The sequence below is a fragment of the Gasterosteus aculeatus genome, chromosome Y (assembly GCF_964276395.1).
Source record: "Gasterosteus aculeatus chromosome Y, fGasAcu3.hap1.1, whole genome shotgun sequence".
In the NCBI taxonomy this organism is placed as follows: Eukaryota; Metazoa; Chordata; class Actinopteri; order Perciformes; family Gasterosteidae; genus Gasterosteus; species Gasterosteus aculeatus.
The window spans coordinates 2,213,584-2,231,020 of NC_135709.1; the positions used below are offsets into that span (position 1 = coordinate 2,213,584).

A 17,437-nucleotide genomic window follows, 5' to 3' on the forward strand; every position below is an offset into this window, starting at 1 on the left:
TGCTAATAATCATCTTTGTAAAGGTTCTCTTTGGTCATTTGGTGTTTTTATTCAATTAAAATTACTCCGATCTTATAATGCAAAAACAGAATAATGGTGAAATACTTCTTGCATTAGGTTATTAAACTCGTAGCATTCATTATTTAAAGTTCAAACTGTAAATACGTGGCAATAATTAAAGCAGCCCTCAGTGTATATGTGATGATTAATAATTTAAAGTAAAATACTGTAGTATTGAGTTCAAGCCTCTAAATTATCGCCAGTGCAGTTCTGGAGATTAAATATGAACTAATGCAGCGTCTCAAAGTGGGTCAAGCTTTCTATAACCTCCTGGGCAAGAAAACTAAGGTCAGAGGTCACCAGTCTGCTGCTGTTCACCAAAGAGGCTTCAGAGGGCAACATTTCATTCCCTCCCTCCCTCCCTCCCTGTCTCTCTCTCCTTGACTATGTCTCTGCCTCGCTCTCCTGGACTATATCTGTGTGTCTCTCTCTCTCTCTGAGTCTCCCTCCTTGACGCTCTCCCCTGCCCTCCATGTCTGCCTTTCCCTTGTCGAGTCTCCCTCCCTCCTCGAGTCTCCCTCCGTGTCTCTCCCTCCCTCCGTGTCTCTCCCTCCTCGAGTCTCCCTCCCTCGTCTCTCCCTCCTCGAGTGTCCCTCCCTCCGTGTCTGTACCTCCCTCTGTGTCTCTCCCTCCTCGAGTGTCCCTCCCTCCGTGTCTCTCCCTCCTCGAGTCTCCCTCCCTCCTTGTCTCTCCCTCCTCGAGTCTCCTTCCCTCCTCCAGTCTCCCTCCCTCCTTGTCTCTCCCTCCTCGAGTCTCCTTCCCTCCTCCAGTCTCCCTCCCTCCTTGTCTCTCCCTCCTCGAGTCTCCTTCCCTCCTCGAGTCTCCTTCCCTCCTCGAGTCTCCCTCCCTCCTCGAGTCTCCCTCCTCCAGTCTCCCTCCCTCCTCGAGTCTCCTTCCCTCCTCGAGTCTCCCTCCCTCCTCGAGTCTCCCTCCCTCCTCGAGTCTCCTTCCCTCCTCGAGTCTCCTTCCCTCCTCGAGTCTCCCTCCCTCCTCGAGTCTCCCTCCTCCAGTCTCCCTCCCTCCTCGAGTCTCCTTCCCTCCTCGAGTCTCCCTCCCTCCTCGAGTCTCCCTCCCTCCTCGAGTCTCCCTCCCTCCTCGAGTCTCCCTCCTCGAGTCTCCCTCCCTCCTCGAGTCTCCTTCCCTCCTCGAGTCTCCTTCCCTCCTCGAGTCTCCCTCCCTCCTTGAGTCTCCTTCCCTCCTCGAGTCTCCCTCCCTCCTTGAGTCTCCCTCCCTCCTCGAGTCTCCCTCCCTCCTTGACGTTCTCTGCCTCCGTGTGTCTCTCATGGCAACATCTTATATAAATACCAGCAGTCTGCAGCGATTGGCTGACAGAGATCAGATCGCTGAAGGAATTATTACGTTCACCATATTTGTACATATATCAAAAAAAGAAGAGTAGCAGCACTACGCTTTGTCCATAACGACAAACATTTTATTTTAAAAATATTTCACTGCTGATACATAGAATACACTCATACTCATATATTTGCATAAAGTATACTCTTAACATGGTAATCTAAAGATCTGATACATTATTGTGGGGAGGGGTGTATCGACAAGGGGAACGTTGTAGTGTGTAGCGTAAAGCGATAAAACAAAACTACTGGAACCGATTCCCTGATTGGAGGAGGACGGCAGGGGGCGGAGCCTGCGCTCAGCAGGGATTTCATGGTCAACGGTCCTGTTACCACGCGTCCGTGAGCGCTCACAGGAGGGTCCACCGCTTTGAATCCCCGATTAGAGAGGAGATCCTCTGATGTTCAGCCTCTAATGATTAAAAACCATCTGCTGGTACGGAAACTAAACGGGGCCCAGTTTATATCCCACTCGGTGTTTCTGAAACACAGAAACATCAATCTCTGATTGAGAAGCTCTTATGGTCCAGAGGCATCGAGCTTCATCTCTGACGGGGGGAAGGGGTCCGGTATTGTGAAGACCTCCGCCGAGCGAGTCCAATGGATCACTGGCTCCCACAGCGAAAGCTGCACGAGCGTTAGCATTAGCATTAGCATTAGCGAAGCAGCGAGGAGCGGCCTGTGGCAGGAGGACACACCCGCCGCGCTGCTGTCGTGTAAACAGACTGAAATACACCTGCTTCTCAGCTGATAGGTCCTTTGCCCATGCTGGAGATCAGCTGACTCTTGGGTGGGGGGGACGGGGGGGGACGGGGGGTCTGTACAGTACAGGGACACGAGAGCGTACACTCAAGATGTTCAGCTGCGTGTGAACCTCTCACAGCTCACAGCTCAGTCCACCAGTCGGGGACCCCCCCCCCCCAGTGTGCAGGCGAGCCTGCAACACATCAGTCACATCAAATCCAAACGAAAATCAGGGTCACGTGCACCTACAGGGAACGACGGATGAGAATGTAGCAGTGAGCCTCGGAGCAGCTCCTCTCGCTCTTCACTCGCTGCGGGTAGAACGAGCCACGGTGGATACTTGTTGCCTCTGAATCCCCCCCCCCCATCCCCCCCCGTTGCGTCCTCACAGAGGCCAGGGCAGGTCGCTGAAGTCCACGGGCCCGCCGAGGCCCGCGTCCGCCTCCAGCAGGGACATGATGACGGCCATGGCCGCCTCGTCGTTGCTGGGGCTGCTGGAACCGGGGTTGTCCATGATGTCTATGCTCAGGTGGGAGTTGTCGCCTGGGTGGGAGGGAGGGAGGGGGGGGCGAGAGGTTGAGAAAGCACCGCGACAAACTGCGGGGTTTTTTATTGTGTGTGTGTGTGTGCGCGTTGGGAGGTCACACTCACTCATGATGGACTGGTTGGAGTAGGGGTAGCCCACAGAGTCCGGTCCAGGCAGGACCCCCGTGCTCGCCAGCTCGGGCGTCCCTCCGTTGGGAATCTGTCAACGTATCAGCAGACACTTAACGCACAGGAAACCCCGACTGCGTGGCGGGAGGGGGAGGGGGCGTGTTACCTTCTTGCCCCCTGGGGAGCAGGTGTCGGGTGGGGGGGTGCTGGTGATGTTCAGGGGGCTGGAGCCACAGCTGGAGGGGGAGGAGCCTCGGATCCTGATAGACACAGAGATGGTCTTTTTTTTTAAAAAACAGATCAGATTATGTTACAGATTTGGGTTCCTAAACACCCGCGTCGGTCCTTTGGAACGACAGGTTCAAATATCCAGACCCCCAAGGCCGCGGGGGGGTGGGGGCGGGGGGGGGGGGGGGGCATCGGACCTACGTATGTGTTTGTAAGTACACAGAACATCCATCCGTCGCTTAGCAGGTGGAGGCGGCACTCGCTCATTATAGGGTCTCACGTTTTTTTTTTTTTCAAATGATCTGAAATGATAAAATTGAAACGTTCCAAATGTGCCAAGCGTGTACGTCAGCCAGCGCGCTGACTCACGCCTCCGTCCGCTCCACCCACACGCGCGCACTCACCTCTGGATCTCCATCACCTCCTCCGCAATCATGCGCCCGATCTTGCCGGCTCCGGCCCGCGTCCCGCCGGGGATGCCCGGGACCGTCTGCAGCGCCCGCCTGCCTCCACCTGCCAATCAGCAGCGAGGGGGGAGGGACACGTGAGTCGCGAAGGGTGAGCGATTGACAACTGAGCGATGAGCGTTTGTTGGTCCTTTACCCTCCGAGGTGAGGACGCTGTCCATGCTCTGAGGCGAGGCAGCGGACTGAGGGTAGTCCGATCCCTCCATCACAGGACACCTGCGGAGACGGCGGACAAATGGCACTCGTGTTTACGGGGGAGACGGTGTCCACGGGGGACGGCGGCTGCGGGCCTTCTGGTCGACTTACGACACGACGGTGTTGGTGGAGACGATGTACTCCACCTCCTTGGTCCAGGGGTTCATGAAGCTGAACCAGCGGCTCCTCAGAGTGATGAACGAGCCGTCTTTGATCTTAAATTTGTAACAGTTGGTGTTGATCTTCTCTCTCATCTGCAGCACTGTGGGAACACGCACACACAGATATTGGAGACTCCGCCCACGCTCTTCATTTAGGCCCCTCCCCCCCCCCACCCCCCCCACAGGGCTGCTACCTTGTCTGTGGCACTCGGCCAGGTGGGCGATGTCGTCCTGGTGGAAGTACTCGTAGAAGGAGGTCCCCAGCAGCTCCTGGGGCAGGTAGGCCAGGATGGCCGTGGCCCTGGAGGTCACACAGAGAGACGCTTTTCTTTTAAACATTAAAAGCTAAAAAATAACAATAAATGATGTGTGAAGATTCCTAATGAGTCAAGTTGTGATCAGCAGCGGGCTGGTTTTTAATATTCTACTCCGTATCAATGCAAAGCATAACGACAATATTACCGTGGCAACACACAGAGAGAGACTCCATCCTGGTCTCTACAGACACGAGGAGAAGCCTTCCATGTGCTGAGGACTGCCCCCCCCCGTCCCCCCGTCTCACCTCTGGTCAACGAAGACGAATTTGCCGTCGATGGCGTGCCGGGAGACGTACTCCGTGGGCTTCACCCGGATGTCTGCCAGGCTGGGCGAGGGGACGATGTGGGGGTGCAGGCGGCCGATGGCCACCAGGCAGCTCAGGTTGCAGCCCTCGTTGTCGGGCTCGTTGTCCTCGTCCAGACCCATCTTGGTGGGGGGCCAGCTCTTCAGGTAGCCCGTGCTGTGGATGGTGCAGAAGCTCTTACGGTCCGCTGCGATGAAGGGAGGGAGAGAGGGGGGAGGAGACGGCGTCAGAGGGAACAGCAGAAAATACACATTCGGTTCAGTAAACTGAGTGGGAAACTGTCCACTAACTCCCCCGGACCCGAGAGACGGAGAAAAGGGGGGGCGTGTGGCGGCAGGGCGGAGGGTTGGCGCCGCCCAGTCTGAGGCCGTGGGTTAGACGGGCAGGGACCCACCTTTTTTCTTGGAGCAGGTGGAGGGAAAGTCTTTGTCCTCCACTTTGACGGAGGGCCTGTTGCACTTCATCCTGCAGAAAAAGGAGCGGCGGGCTCCAGAGCAGAGGCGGGAGGGGCCGGGGGTGATGTCCGTCTTCACCGGGAGACCCGCTGCACGCACACGCACACGCACACACACACACACGGCTGGTGACATCACTGCACTGATCGGCTGTTTCCTACATCCGGGTGCCGTGTCGGAGGCTGACATTTTCATTATCGGATACAGAATAACAACAACGTGGGCCGATGTTTGGGGGCCCCAAACATTTGCTTCCCTTTGTCCGCCTGACTTTTGGTTGCTTTTGTCAGAGGGACTCACTCTTGGCATCGATGAGCCGCTCTCGTGGGGCCGTGTCGGAGGAGGACAGCTGCTCTTTGACCTTGGCGATGTCCTTGGGGTGAAGGTAGTCGAACAGGCTCTGGCCGATCAGGTCGTTCTGCGGGCAGAGAGGACAGGAGCCACGGAACACAGACACAGGGGGACGGAGTAAAACAGCTGGGAGGGTTTAATATGGGAACGTCTGGACTCGGTTGTCGGTTCCTGCGGTTCCTCGGCAGCACACGCGGGGGAGGTGAACACCGCGGTGCCCCGTGCAGCCCGCGAGGTCCGGGCAGTCAGCAGCGGGCGCCGTACCTGGCTGTGGTTGAGAATCTTGTAGACGGATTCGGACACGAAGAGGATCTTCCCGCGGTCACAGCCGACCACAAACAGGAAGCCGTCGGCCGCCTGCGACACCAAACACACCCCAAAAAAAAAAAAACCCCGGTTGACCTCTCGTGACCTCTCGACACACACAGCAGGTTGACCCGCGCGGCGCGGCGCTCACCCGCAATATCAGGTGCTTCAGCTCGTCGTCGGAGAGGAAGGCCGGCTTGTAGTTGGCCTCCGTGTACGGGTTGGCCGCACCTGCGCAAACACAGCGGGAGGGTCAGTCAGTGTGTGTCGCCTCGCCCCCCCGTACCCTCCCCCACCCACCCCCCACGCGCCCTTCACCCTGACCTCGCAGGGTCTTCATGTGCTGCACCGCCATGCGCAGCACCGTCAGCTTGTCCAGTTTGCGGGACATGGCGTTGCAGGTGGGCACCAGCGACGCCAGCTCGTCGATGAAGCTGTTCATCTTGTCCCGGCGCCGCTTCTCAATCTGGCTGTGGGCCTCTCTGCGGGGGGAGGGGGGGCACCAGACGTTAGTTAACCGCGATCCCTCCTCCTCCTCCTCTTCCTCCCCCTCCATCCAGCTGGCGTTAGGCCACAATAATGTAAATGTCTGTTTGATGGGACGCGGCGCAGCGAGCGGGTCTGATCCATGCACTTCGCTTCGGACATTTGATGGGGTGTGAGGGAGGTGAGAAGGTGGGCCGTGTTACCTTGCGTTCTTAATCCGGCCCTGCTGGTCACTGGAAAGACAAACCGGGGGGGCGACGTGAGAGAGATTAGAATAAACGGAACCACACGTTGTCACAGTCACAGCATGCAAGAGTCATTCACACGCGACGCCGACGGGCCGCTGGTCGAACGTCGGGATTAAAAAAAAAAGGTTGCAGATCTGCGGCCTCTTGGCGTCAGTAGCGTCTCGTCATGCGGGACGCTTTGGTATGGAAGTAAATCTGTGTCATCGGATTTTGAAAGAAAAAGGTGATTGAATTTCTAGCACTGAATATTTAAGCATCGAAATCATGTATCTGAATGTTTTTCAACGTTAAAATATTCAACTGCAAAAAAAAAAATGCATTAGATGGTCGTGCATGTAAACAGCATAACCTGCACGTACTGTCGGGGTTATGCGTCTGCACACGCTCCTAATAGCTCGTGGAAGCATCCCAGCATCAGCAGTCGATTACTGAATCGTACAGACACAAACCACACTGATGGCATGAAGTTAAAGTTAAAACACTCAACGAAGCCCCGTTATTAACAGACATGGCTGAAATCCGGTCATCATAGTCGACAAGCCCAAGTTGTATTGGGGCGCTCGCTCCTTTTGCTTGACGCACGCTCCCGATCTTGAATCTAGAATCGATTGCTCTTCCTTGGGTTCTCGGAATTTTGCGGTTCTAATTTTTTTGCGGTTGAATTTTTTGCAGTTGAATTTTTTGCAGTTGAATTTTTTGCAGTTGAATTTTTTGCAGTTGAATTTTTTGCAGTTGAATTTTTTGCAGTTGAATTTTTTGCAGTTGAATTTTTTGCAGTTGAATTTTTTGCAGTTGAATTTTTTGCAGTTGAATTTTTTGCAGTTGAATTTTTTGCAGTTGAATTTTTTGCAGTTGAATTTTTTGCAGTTGAATTTTTTGCAGTTGAATTTTTTGCAGTTGAATTTTTTGCAGTTGAATTTTTTGCAGTTGAATTTTTTGCAGTTGAATTTTTTGCAGTTGAATTTTTTGACATTTTTTTTTTTTAACATTGAAAAACATTCAGATACATGATTTCAATGCATAAATATTCAGTGCTAGAAATTCAATCACCTTTTTCTTTCAAAATCCGATGCCACAGATTTACTTCCATACTTTGGGGACATCCGTGTCTGAACGTGTCACTGAGCCCCGTGACGGACCTCCTGCACAGCCTCACGCATGGATTCCTCTTAGAGACGTTGGGTGTGTGGGCTGACCGGGCCTCCGAACCCGTCACGCAATTAGGAGAACACTCACAAGCGGCAGGCGTTGGACATCTCAAGAGACGGATCTGTGACCAACGCGATGGAAATACACCAAACACAAAATGTGCTGAGGATAAAGCTGCTTCTCACCTTCCCAGTTTGTCTTTGTCTGGATCCATGTCACTGAGGAGCAACGACAGGAGACGTTAGCTTCCACCACAACATGCACGGCCCCGTTTAAAAGGACCAGGAGCTCACGTCTACTCAATTTACTGATCATCGTTTTTTTTTCCAGCATCAACGTTGAGAGGCGGGTTTGAACTTACTCAAATGAGAAGCCGTCAATCCTGGAACGAAACACAAATGTATTAAGAAATGAAAACCAGAAGTTAACCAGTCCACCTCTCTCTCTCTCTCGTCTCTCACTCACTGGTAATCGGTAGTGCTGCCCTTCCTCTTGCGGGTGTAGTCCATGCCCGGCGTGCTGATGGAGCTGGAGATGAGGTCCGTAGACCCCGGAGACATGAAGTCAGTCATTGTAGACGAGATGTCCATCCTTTGGTCGGCCATCAGGTCATCTGCAGAGCAGAACGGAAGCTCAGTGCAAAGCGTTTCCACGGAGGACCCGAAGCACGGCGGGGGGGGTGGGGGGGGGCAACGTGGTCTCATCCAGTCAGGAGACACGGGTAGCGTCCTACTCACCACAGATGTTCATCACAGCCTCTGTGTTAAAGTCATCTCCTTCCATCCACTCTGGAGGCCCTCACCTGTGAACACGCAACGACGAGACCGCGTCAGTCAGTCACGGAGGTCCAGGTCCCACGCGGACGTGGAATTTATATGACCGACATTCGTTTTCAGTCAGATATTAACAAGTACAGCGAGTACAAGGCTGTGGATATAGCGTATCTATTTGTATTCAGGCAGCAGGCTGCCCGGGGGAGGGGGGAGGGGGGAGAACTGCCTCACCCACCTGGATAGCAGACTGGAACGGGGCCTCCTGGACGGGCCGGGTGGGTGTCGCCTGGATCCGGTCCGGTCTCAGTGTGGACCGATCATCCGCTCTGCGTCATTTGGTCAGAGTGGCCCGGCGCGAACTGATCCTCAAACAGCGGTTTCAACCGGTCTGCACCGCCGCCGCCGCCGCCGGACACACAAGAGAAAAGACATTAGATACAAATGAAATTGTTGACAAATTTACAACAATTAAACCACGTGGGACCCGTTTCAACCGAAGAGAGAGAGAACAGTCGGCGGGCAAACGTCTCAAAGCGCGGGGCGGCAGAGTTCTAGGTCAGGACGGGCTTAGTGATCCGGGGACAAATCTCTGGGCCAGAGGGGGGGGGGGGGGGGAGGAACTGCAGCGTCATGACGGAACGCTGAAAGGAACCAGAGTGGAAACTGGGTCAGCCTCGGAACCAGCCACCACCTACTGCTACTTTATCAGTGACGCAGCAGCGCACACGGGCGCCGTTACATCAATTCACCGTCTCTCCTCTTGTGACTTAAGAAATATGCAGTGTTCATAATGCGAATATATATATATCATGATGAATATTCTATATTTTAATAGATGTTAAAAACAACTATTCGAGTGTGAAAATGAAAAAACAGCGGCAGAGACTGTCTGCTTATACCAGTAGTTCCGTCTCCTTGTGTTCATGTGTCCTGTTACTGACGTGTCTAATGCGCGACCGGGTGTTTTTTTAAAGCGAATATTCAAACATTTTTGAGCCATTCTGACAGCCGTGTCAGGCGACATGACCACGGATTCTGAGGGGAGAATAAAAGCCTCTCCCGTGAATCAGTACGAGTCGATTAGTTGGAAGAGAACGTTGGCAGGCTGGCTCCGTCTCCGCGGCCGTCTCAGATGATTCACGTGGTGTTCACGATGAGCAGAAATGAACGCTGAACGCCCAGTGATCGGTGAGGAGCTGCAACGTCCCTCGACCGGTCTACGATAGGAAGCCTACGGCTCGTATGCGGGAAGCTGCGTCGGCTGGATTTACTTTAAAAACGTGCAAAACATTTTTTTTTTGTTGATCCAAAAGGCATAAAAAAAATCCATAATCTACACCTGAGCTTCAGTTTACAGGACATTTAATACGTTACAGGGCTTCTATAAAAGGCAATTAATTAGTCAATGAATATGAGATGATAACAATTGCTAATCTGCGCCGCAGCCGTCCGTTTCGCCAACGCGCGTAAACCCTAAAAAGCAGTAATTTCTTATAGAAATTGTCGTGAAAATAACCATCCTTTTATCAAAGCAGAACCCAACTGAATCTGAACCAATGTCCTTGAGCAGGATATAAACCGTTAGCTTCAGCCAGCTAGCTGATTTATTATCACAAATTACTTCTCACGCTTTTGGGGAGAAAGGGCGAGAACACCACGTTTCATCTGCAACTCGTGACCATTTTCTGTGAAAAACACAATATTTTAAGAAAGCATCAGCAGTTGGATGCGTTTCGAGGGCATTTCTAGCATGAAGTGTGCGTTATATTTTCATAATCTTCCATCAGAGGACGTAGAGGACCTTAAGGTTAGGGTTACCCTAACCCTAACCCCGTTAGTTTCTAGTGACGTCGTTGCATTTTGGGGAGAACGCGTGAGAACACCTCGTTCCACAAACGTAGCTCTCAGACGCTTTGCTGTGAGACTTTTCATAACAGCGGGTAAAAGACTAGTTAGTCCGAGCTGGACTGCGAGGTTTACCGACTTCATCTACCGACAAATATCATGAGAGAGAGATTGGACGCGGGTTCTGGTAAACACTTTCAGGAAGTTTATTTTGTGCAGTCGAGTTTGACAATTATTTCAATTAACAAAGACCATTAAGAAAAACACGCGTCTAGTTCGTTGGTACAGAACGAATGGACTTCCATCGGCCCGAGCCGGCTAACAAGCGCTTAGCACGACGCTAACCGGATCAAAAAAAACATTTAAAATCACACGCCTCTTCGGGACCAAAATGATACAATCTGAGGTTAATCTCCAGATGCTCTTCATCATAGAAGGTTTCACACACACGAGACCCTGACGGATGACGTCAGTGTAACGGCGGGTATGAAGCTAGCAGCAAGGTGACGTAGCGGTGCCGTGGGTCTACATCTTTGCCTGGAGGTGGGTCAATGCTGGATAAGACACCTTGGGAAATCGTGCATGCGCATTAAAAATAATGGAAGCAGACTTCTTGGAGGCGGTTTGTGAGCCGGCCGACGGTTGAAGAGAAGGGTCCCCGAAGCCCAGCACGCCTCCACACCAGGCTGGACGCGAGGCGGGCCGACCTTTAACCCGGAACGGCACGCCGTCAAGAAGCCGCTGTGACGGCATCACCTAGTAAAGCCGGCGGTGCGTCCTCATGGGCGGCCGCTTACGTCACGCCCGCCTCAACGCGGCAGAAGCAGGACGAGTAAGACCGGTTCCAAACAGAGGTTATGGGTTACGTTAATCGCGGCGGCGGCCACCTCGCACACAGCGTGTCGGGAGTTGAGTTTCATGTGTACTACTGGCGACTTGGCCGGATTATCCAGCATAAGACAATACACATTGAAGCACGACTAGCAGAGACCGTCCTCTATTCTGAGCTACGATCGGTAGACATCGTGGGATTAGATTCATTATTAGATTAATATGCCGTATTTTCCTCACTGTGCTTTTCTCGGCCCCACGTTAAAACGCAGGGATCCACCACACGCATTCAAATAAACGCACGGCCTCGCAGCATGTTGACCTCGCTCACAGCGACGAGGAACCAACGCGACGCCGTACGTTTCTTTGACGATGGGCCGTTCTGTCCGACGGGGGCACAAACATGGCCAATAAACGGCGACGTGAGAGAGGACGTCGTGTTACAGCACAAACCAGACAACCTGCCAGCAACATGACTGTGGTTTCACCGTCTCTGCAGAACACGTCAAGTCCAATACACCCGTTTGCGTTTCAACAAAAAAAAGCCTCTCGTGTTTCTAGTGACAGGATCCCCAACGGTTTTTCCCCCAAAAAATATTTTATTCTGAAATTAAAGTACAGTCAGTTGTCTTTTAAAGTGTGAATTGATTCCTGACACTTCTTAATCTTTTCTCTATAAAATAAGTAAACGGAGAATATGATGAAATCAAGTGACACACACTTCACCGAGAAATGAACAATAGAAATGATGGGCCAAACGATTTGCCGTTCTTACCAAAAGATGTTAGAATGTGTGAAAGTGCGGTTCCCATGGTAACGCCGTTTTGACAGTTAAACAGTAGCGGCAGGGGGGTGGGCGGGCCTTAGCAATGGTTCAACATGAAAATGGACACATTATTTCATTGAGCAATTGCAGTCGTTAAAAAAAGAAACAATCTTTTCAAGTTATTTGTAGTTTATCCATCACAAAGAAAAACCAAATGTCATCACATTACGATGATTTTAATCAAAACCTCCCGGCTCAAGGGAAGCCCCATCATCAGAACGAAGCCTAATACCGCCGCCACGATGGCAGAAAAACAACCTTCTGCTTCAAACACCCTTTCACGCAGATGTACACCGATTTGTTTTCATCTTTATGGCTACATTTGGACCTGATAAGTCACCACACGTCTCAGGTATCCAAATGCCTTTGTGGCAACGCCAATCAGTCCTGACAAGCACTATGCAAGTTACTACCGGTTACTATTCAGGCATGGATAACATGTCGAAGTCGAAGCGTTACTACTGAATTACCTTCACACTGTTGGAATAAGCTTCCATCACTAATGGGTTTTGTCAGAAATTGTGCCATGTGGCTGTAAAAGAACACACAAATATCGCTAACACCTGCATTAGAAAATGCAGTATTCAAAATAAAAAGCCAATCTTTCAGGATCATGATGGAGGAGGAGAAAATCACAACAAAAAGCTCCTGTCGCTTTTGGGGGACCTGGTGGAGCCTCTGCCCGGGGCCCCTCCAAGCACCGGTCCGGGTCCCCCACTCCCCTCCGCTCCGCACCAACGGAACCGAAGCCCGCGGTCGCCGTTCCACCGCCACTAGCAGCCCCTCGTGTGTCCGGTCCTCCCGGGTGCAAGACGAACCGCCACAGGGGGGCCGCGTCTAGTCACGGGGGATGGCGTCGCAGCCCGGTGGATGCTGTCGAAGAATCCGCGGAAGCCGGATCCCCCCCACACCGAGGGGCCTGTTTACATAGCTAGCGTGCTAGCGTGCTAGCGCATGCTAGCGTTGTTCCCCGGTTTAACCGACATTCAACCGACTCCTACCTCCTGCCAAAGGGGCTGGCACGTCGCGAGCCGCTCGGTCATACACCAGGGGGGTGGGGGGGGGGGGGGGGGGGGGGGGCTACGTTTGGTCCCGCTGGTTCGCTAACATTAGCATACAGTCGCTAGCTCCAGAGCGCGCCCGCTGTCAAGACCTGTCCGGCGGGGCTGACGTCGCTCCCCGGCACCGACTGACGCGACCACAGGTCCGGCAAAACATCGACGACATCCATCACGGTTTAACACCAAGCGGCAAACGTCACCGAGAGGCAACGCTGACAAGCCGGGGGGGGGGGGGGGGGCTTGTTTTGTGTTGTGTACTTACAGCAGGTCCAGTGAGCTCGGTCCATCCATTGAAAGCCGCTGGTTACGTGCGATAGCGACCTGAAGAACTGTGACATAAACGACTCTCGATCGGTGACCCAGTTTCTCTTCACCGTCATGCCTGTCGGACCACTAACCTAGTTTTTCAGCCAATGGGGCTCGAGCTGCCGCCGCGGGTGCCACCTCAGCCAATCGGACGCGGGTTCAGCCCGGGCGACGTGGACGGGCGTGCCGGTTGGCCAATGAGCAGCGAGCCGAGCGCAGCGACGCGGCTGCGAGAACGCCGACGTTACCAGTCACACGGCGATGAGCGCCAAGTGGGGTGGCGCGCGTCACCGCGCCGTACGTTGGTCTCTCACGTGTTAATAAACAAAAGCAGCTGAAGATTCACCACTTCATTCCGCGATGGACTTGTTGTGACTCCGTGTAACTCCCTCTTTGGCTGGGCCGAGTTCTGCGGTTGCGTGCGCCGCGCGCGTTCACGCCCCCTGCCGGTCATAGTTTTGCATCCGCCACCGTCCAGTTGTTGGTTTTTTTGGGCTCTTCTGGAACGAAGTGAAGGTTTCCCGATGAAGCTGCTCCACCCAGCACCGCTGATTCATAGATATTTGTCTCCACGTGACGCCAGCCTGGTGCCTACAGCATGAAACTGATTCGTCAGGCTGGGTGAGAGTTACCGGTCAGCCTACTTGCAGGTTACAGGTTAAACCAAAGTAAGGTAGATATACACCTACACATTAATATACATCTGATAGCTGTATTTTTTCGTAATTTTCCTGAAAGTAAAACACCATTGACACCAATAACTGAACCATTATTGGACCAATATCTAGATTCAGTATTGGTCTCAGACTGCTCCTCCCTACAGTCATCTTTATTCGTCCTTCTGTAACACTACCTCCTATTTACATAAATCATTCTATCCGGACATATACACATAACTTAAACGCCTTCCCTTTATGCAAGTCAAAGTGGGTGGGAAAAGTTATTGCAAACATGCTGCCACTAGATGACATGGTTGAGCCATATTAAAACTAGAATAGACGCTGTTGAAACTATATTTTCTGCCGATGTGAGGGTTTCGGGACAGAGGATGTGTACAGACTGTACAGCCCTCTGAGGCAAATCAGCGATGTGGATTATACAAGATTAAATGAATTAAATTGTGTCCTCCTTTGTTTATTTTGTGAAGTTTCCATACAAAAAACATGTCAACAAACTGTTGTCTGTTCCTAGAAATCACAGATGAACATTTTTGAAGTTGTGAGAGGGGCTACAGGCCTAGGATTCTTGTTGTGATGATTAACGTATTGATTGATTAACGTATTCGAAGGATCAATTACCTCAATTTCCTAAATATGTGGTAGTGTTGCGTTTAATGTCCCTACATTAAAATGATCCAAACCATCCCCATCACCTGCTGCTGTTATTGTATTTCCTTAATTTAACTTCACGAGCTTTCAAATATATATATTTTCATACAGTTAACGTGGCAAATTGCAACTATAGCGAATAGTAAAAGAATATGTTTTTTTGCGACCGGCGATGCACCAGTTTCCATTCACAGAGATACATTATTACAACAAAAAAAGGCCCAGACACTGTGGCGTGTGGAAGTTACGAGGCACCCCTGAAGGCAACGCGCTTATCACATGGCAGGCGATGGTTGAGGAAGCTCGCGCTCGATCACTACAGCGCGTGCAGGGCCGCGGACGGGCACCGTGGAGCGCAGTTGAGAGCGCACGCACGTGTCAGCGTGTTCTACGTGTGCGTGTGTGTGTGTGTGTGCTCCGACCGCACGTGCACGCGCGTGTGTTTGTGCGGTGCTCGCGTTGACTCCCAAGTGTCTCCAGCGAACCCGTCGGAAGGACCCGGTTGGATAAAGTGTGTCTCGGAGTCGCGTCGTAAGTAACTGAAGTGCGTGAAGCCGTGAGTGCTGTGATAACCTGGCGTGCGTGTGGAACCGTAAACGTGTCGTGTCGTCACCCGTGGTGACATTTCATCCAGACGTCACAGTGGCAATAGTTCAATATGAACTTCGTAGTTTTAACATTCTTCTTTCGTACATGGTAAACGCGTGATTTCATGGCTCGTGGTCCCCGAGGACAACCCGTTAAGTGGCCTTATGAACCTTAAATATTTATTTCTGGGCCGTGACGTCACCATATACCTTTTTATCCTCTGTAGCTGCACATTTGAAACACACCAGAGGCTGCTGATGCGAATACTCTTGATACGATCTTTCAAGGAAGCAGGGATGTAGTAGCCTCCTCCATCTCTAGGAATCACCACGGTCCCCACATCTCATGTGTTTAAACATCTTAATGCTGATATCAATTCACCAGTTGTGTAAAGTAGAATCCAAAAGACAGGTGTGGGGTGTTTCATTTGCACTTCTATGTCACCGGTTGGACTTTTTCCACACGGCAGCACCTTTTATTCTTGTGTACAAGCGACATGCTTAGAAAACATGACACTTTTGTTGTGCCACTGGTTCTTCCCCCCCCCCCCCCCCCCCCGCTCAGTCGTGTCCCGCCGCCTCCGAGCTATTAAATGACGTTTAGTTTCACCGACACATGCTGCGTAATTGCACATCATCAATTTGTGACAGCGTGAGTAAAGAGGGGGGGGGGGGGGGGGGAGGATGCTGATATCCTTATGGTGAATATCCAGGCTGATGTGTGGCCCCCCCGCTGCTGAAGCATCTGCATCTAATGCTGGAGATAAGTGTTGGGGAGCACGCGGAGAGACATGTATGTGCACGTGACATCACAGACCGGCGAGCTGAAGGAGCCTCCTGCCTCTGAATAACGCCGGCTGGTGCCTCCTTTCTATTGCAAATCTCATTTAAAAGGGAGTTGAAAGCGGCATTGCGCTGACGACGGCGAATTGATTAAGGCTGCTTTGCGTGGCTCTTGGGGGGCATTAGCACTTCTAAACAACAGAGAAAATAAACACAGGGGCCGAAGGGAAGTGGCGATGAATAAACGCCCTACTTGCATAACAAACGTGTTGTTATAGCATTTGTTTTTAGCCTACCTTGGAGTATAGGTTTAGAGCTATGACTCTGTACGTACGAATCATTTTATTGCGCGAACACGTGGATCCGCGGATGATGTCACTCGTCCCACAATCCACAGATACAACGTCCTCTGTCCCGGAGCCCATTCATTGGAAAACTTCTTTAAGAGGGAGGAAAAAAGGGACTAGACTACAAGAAAGCCTAGAAAGAAAGACAGGGTCCCTCTGTCAGGACGGCCACGCGTGCAATAGATGCGATGAGAACAATGTAAGAACACATTGAAAGATGATACAAATTAGCAGAATAGTGATGGAAAAATTGTAACTAATAATAATTGCAGCGGACATGATAGACCAGCATAGTAATGATAATAAAATCGGTCATAGCATTGGTAATGGAAAAACAAATATTTTGTGCTGGGCAACAATTATGATTTTAATCGCATTATTTTATACGATTAATCGCAATTATTAACATTTTAAGGGGAAAATTGAATTAAAAATGAGCGTATGGCGTACTTTTATTTAAAAACTACTAATATATGAACAAAGTGCAATAACCTTTTGGTTTTTAACAGCACTGTAGCAGTTAAAATAATCGCTGTAAATCACAACATAAACATGTAATGTAATCAAATCTGAAATCCAGGCTCTTTGCCACGGCCAGGACCGCCATGAACGTTTTATCTAGTTCGTTATAGAAAAACAAGTTACCCTCAGAGTCCACAACCACGATCAAAACATTAAAACAGGCAAGTGTAAATGTATAATCTATTTATTTTTTCTGAACAGGAATCAACAGAAACCTGAAAGGTTTATCGGCGAGCAGCATAAAGTTGTATTAGTTATAAATGTATGTTAGTGCATTGATGTTCATAACGCTATTATATTTATAAGAAGCAGTACTTATAGGGACTTAGGAGCCAGGGGAGATTCGGGGGAACAACCTGGGGCGAACGACACGGCTCGGTTACCTGAGCAGAGAGTTAAAATAAAAGAGAAGTTTGTTCTCACGTCTTCAAGTGTTTACACGACCGTAGCGGCTACAAATGACTTTGGTGAGATTTAAAACGACAGTTCCCACGTGAGAGTTTGCTATTTTTCTGTTCTCGCGACGGCTCGTGTGAGTGGCTATTGGATTTAACGTTGACCATTCCAACATGGAACCCATTAGTCACACTGGAGAAACTGTATTATTAGACCGTTGATTTTGGAGAAATAACCGCTGCTCTGAGTTTAAGGTCAGGAGGTTTCTGGTCATCGAGTGCTTTGGATGTCCTTGAGACTTGCTTGATGTTCAGTGCACTCGTTGGTTTCGTCCCGGCTGATCTTTAGATA

The 17,437-nt window shown here is 51.1% G+C and overlaps 2 protein-coding genes across 9 annotated transcripts in view; one reads left to right on the forward strand and one right to left on the reverse strand.

The window, feature by feature from the left end:
* Positions 1–1,465: 1,465 nt before the first annotated feature.
* LOC144382938 (basic helix-loop-helix ARNT-like protein 1) lies at positions 1,466–13,378 on the reverse strand. 2 transcript variants are annotated; one of them, XM_078097178.1, is made up of 20 exons: positions 13,080–13,378; positions 8,490–8,642; positions 8,219–8,283; positions 7,947–8,094; positions 7,843–7,863; positions 7,667–7,699; positions 6,288–6,317; positions 5,923–6,080; positions 5,750–5,829; positions 5,557–5,649; positions 5,242–5,359; positions 4,881–5,030; positions 4,427–4,673; positions 4,059–4,165; positions 3,815–3,965; positions 3,645–3,724; positions 3,446–3,554; positions 2,980–3,073; positions 2,811–2,904; positions 1,466–2,702 (listed from the first exon to the last, which is right to left on the reverse strand). In XM_078097178.1, the coding sequence occupies exons 3-20, from the start codon at positions 8,262–8,264 to the stop codon at positions 2,545–2,547; spliced, it is 1,917 nt and encodes a 638-aa protein (XP_077953304.1). In that variant the 5' UTR covers positions 8,265–8,283; positions 8,490–8,642; positions 13,080–13,378; the 3' UTR covers positions 1,466–2,544. The 2 variants fall into 2 exon arrangements, with proteins under 2 accessions (XP_077953304.1, XP_077953303.1); XM_078097177.1 differs by lacking the exon at positions 6,288–6,317 and having other exon boundaries at positions 13,080–13,235.
* Positions 13,379–14,687: 1,309 nt separating this feature from the next.
* The window catches only part of LOC144390785 (liprin-beta-2-like), a 47,333-nt gene continuing 44,583 nt past the window's right edge, over positions 14,688–17,437 (forward strand). For 3 of the 7 annotated variants that reach the window (XM_078097186.1, XM_078097197.1, XM_078097201.1), the window contains exon 1: positions 14,688–14,982. The gene's annotated coding sequence lies outside the window, so the exon portion shown is untranslated. Of the gene's footprint in view, positions 14,996–17,437 lie in introns of all 7 variants that reach the window. The other 4 variants (XM_078097207.1, XM_078097211.1, XM_078097202.1 and 1 more) reach the window with 3 other exon arrangements.

Bases quoted from the DNA above. Each gene is read 5' to 3' on its own strand.
- LOC144382938 (XM_078097178.1), bottom strand. From the start codon at position 8,264: ATGGAAGGAGATGACTTTAACACAGAGGCTGTGATGAACATCTGTG. The intron at 4,674-4,880 runs GTGGGTCCCTGC...CCTTCATCGCAG, and splicing joins CACCTGCTCCAAGAAAAAAG to CGGACCGTAAGAGCTTCTGC. The intron at 4,166-4,426 runs GTGAGACGGGGG...TGTGACCTCCAG, and splicing joins TTCGTCTTCGTTGACCAGAG to GGCCACGGCCATCCTGGCCT.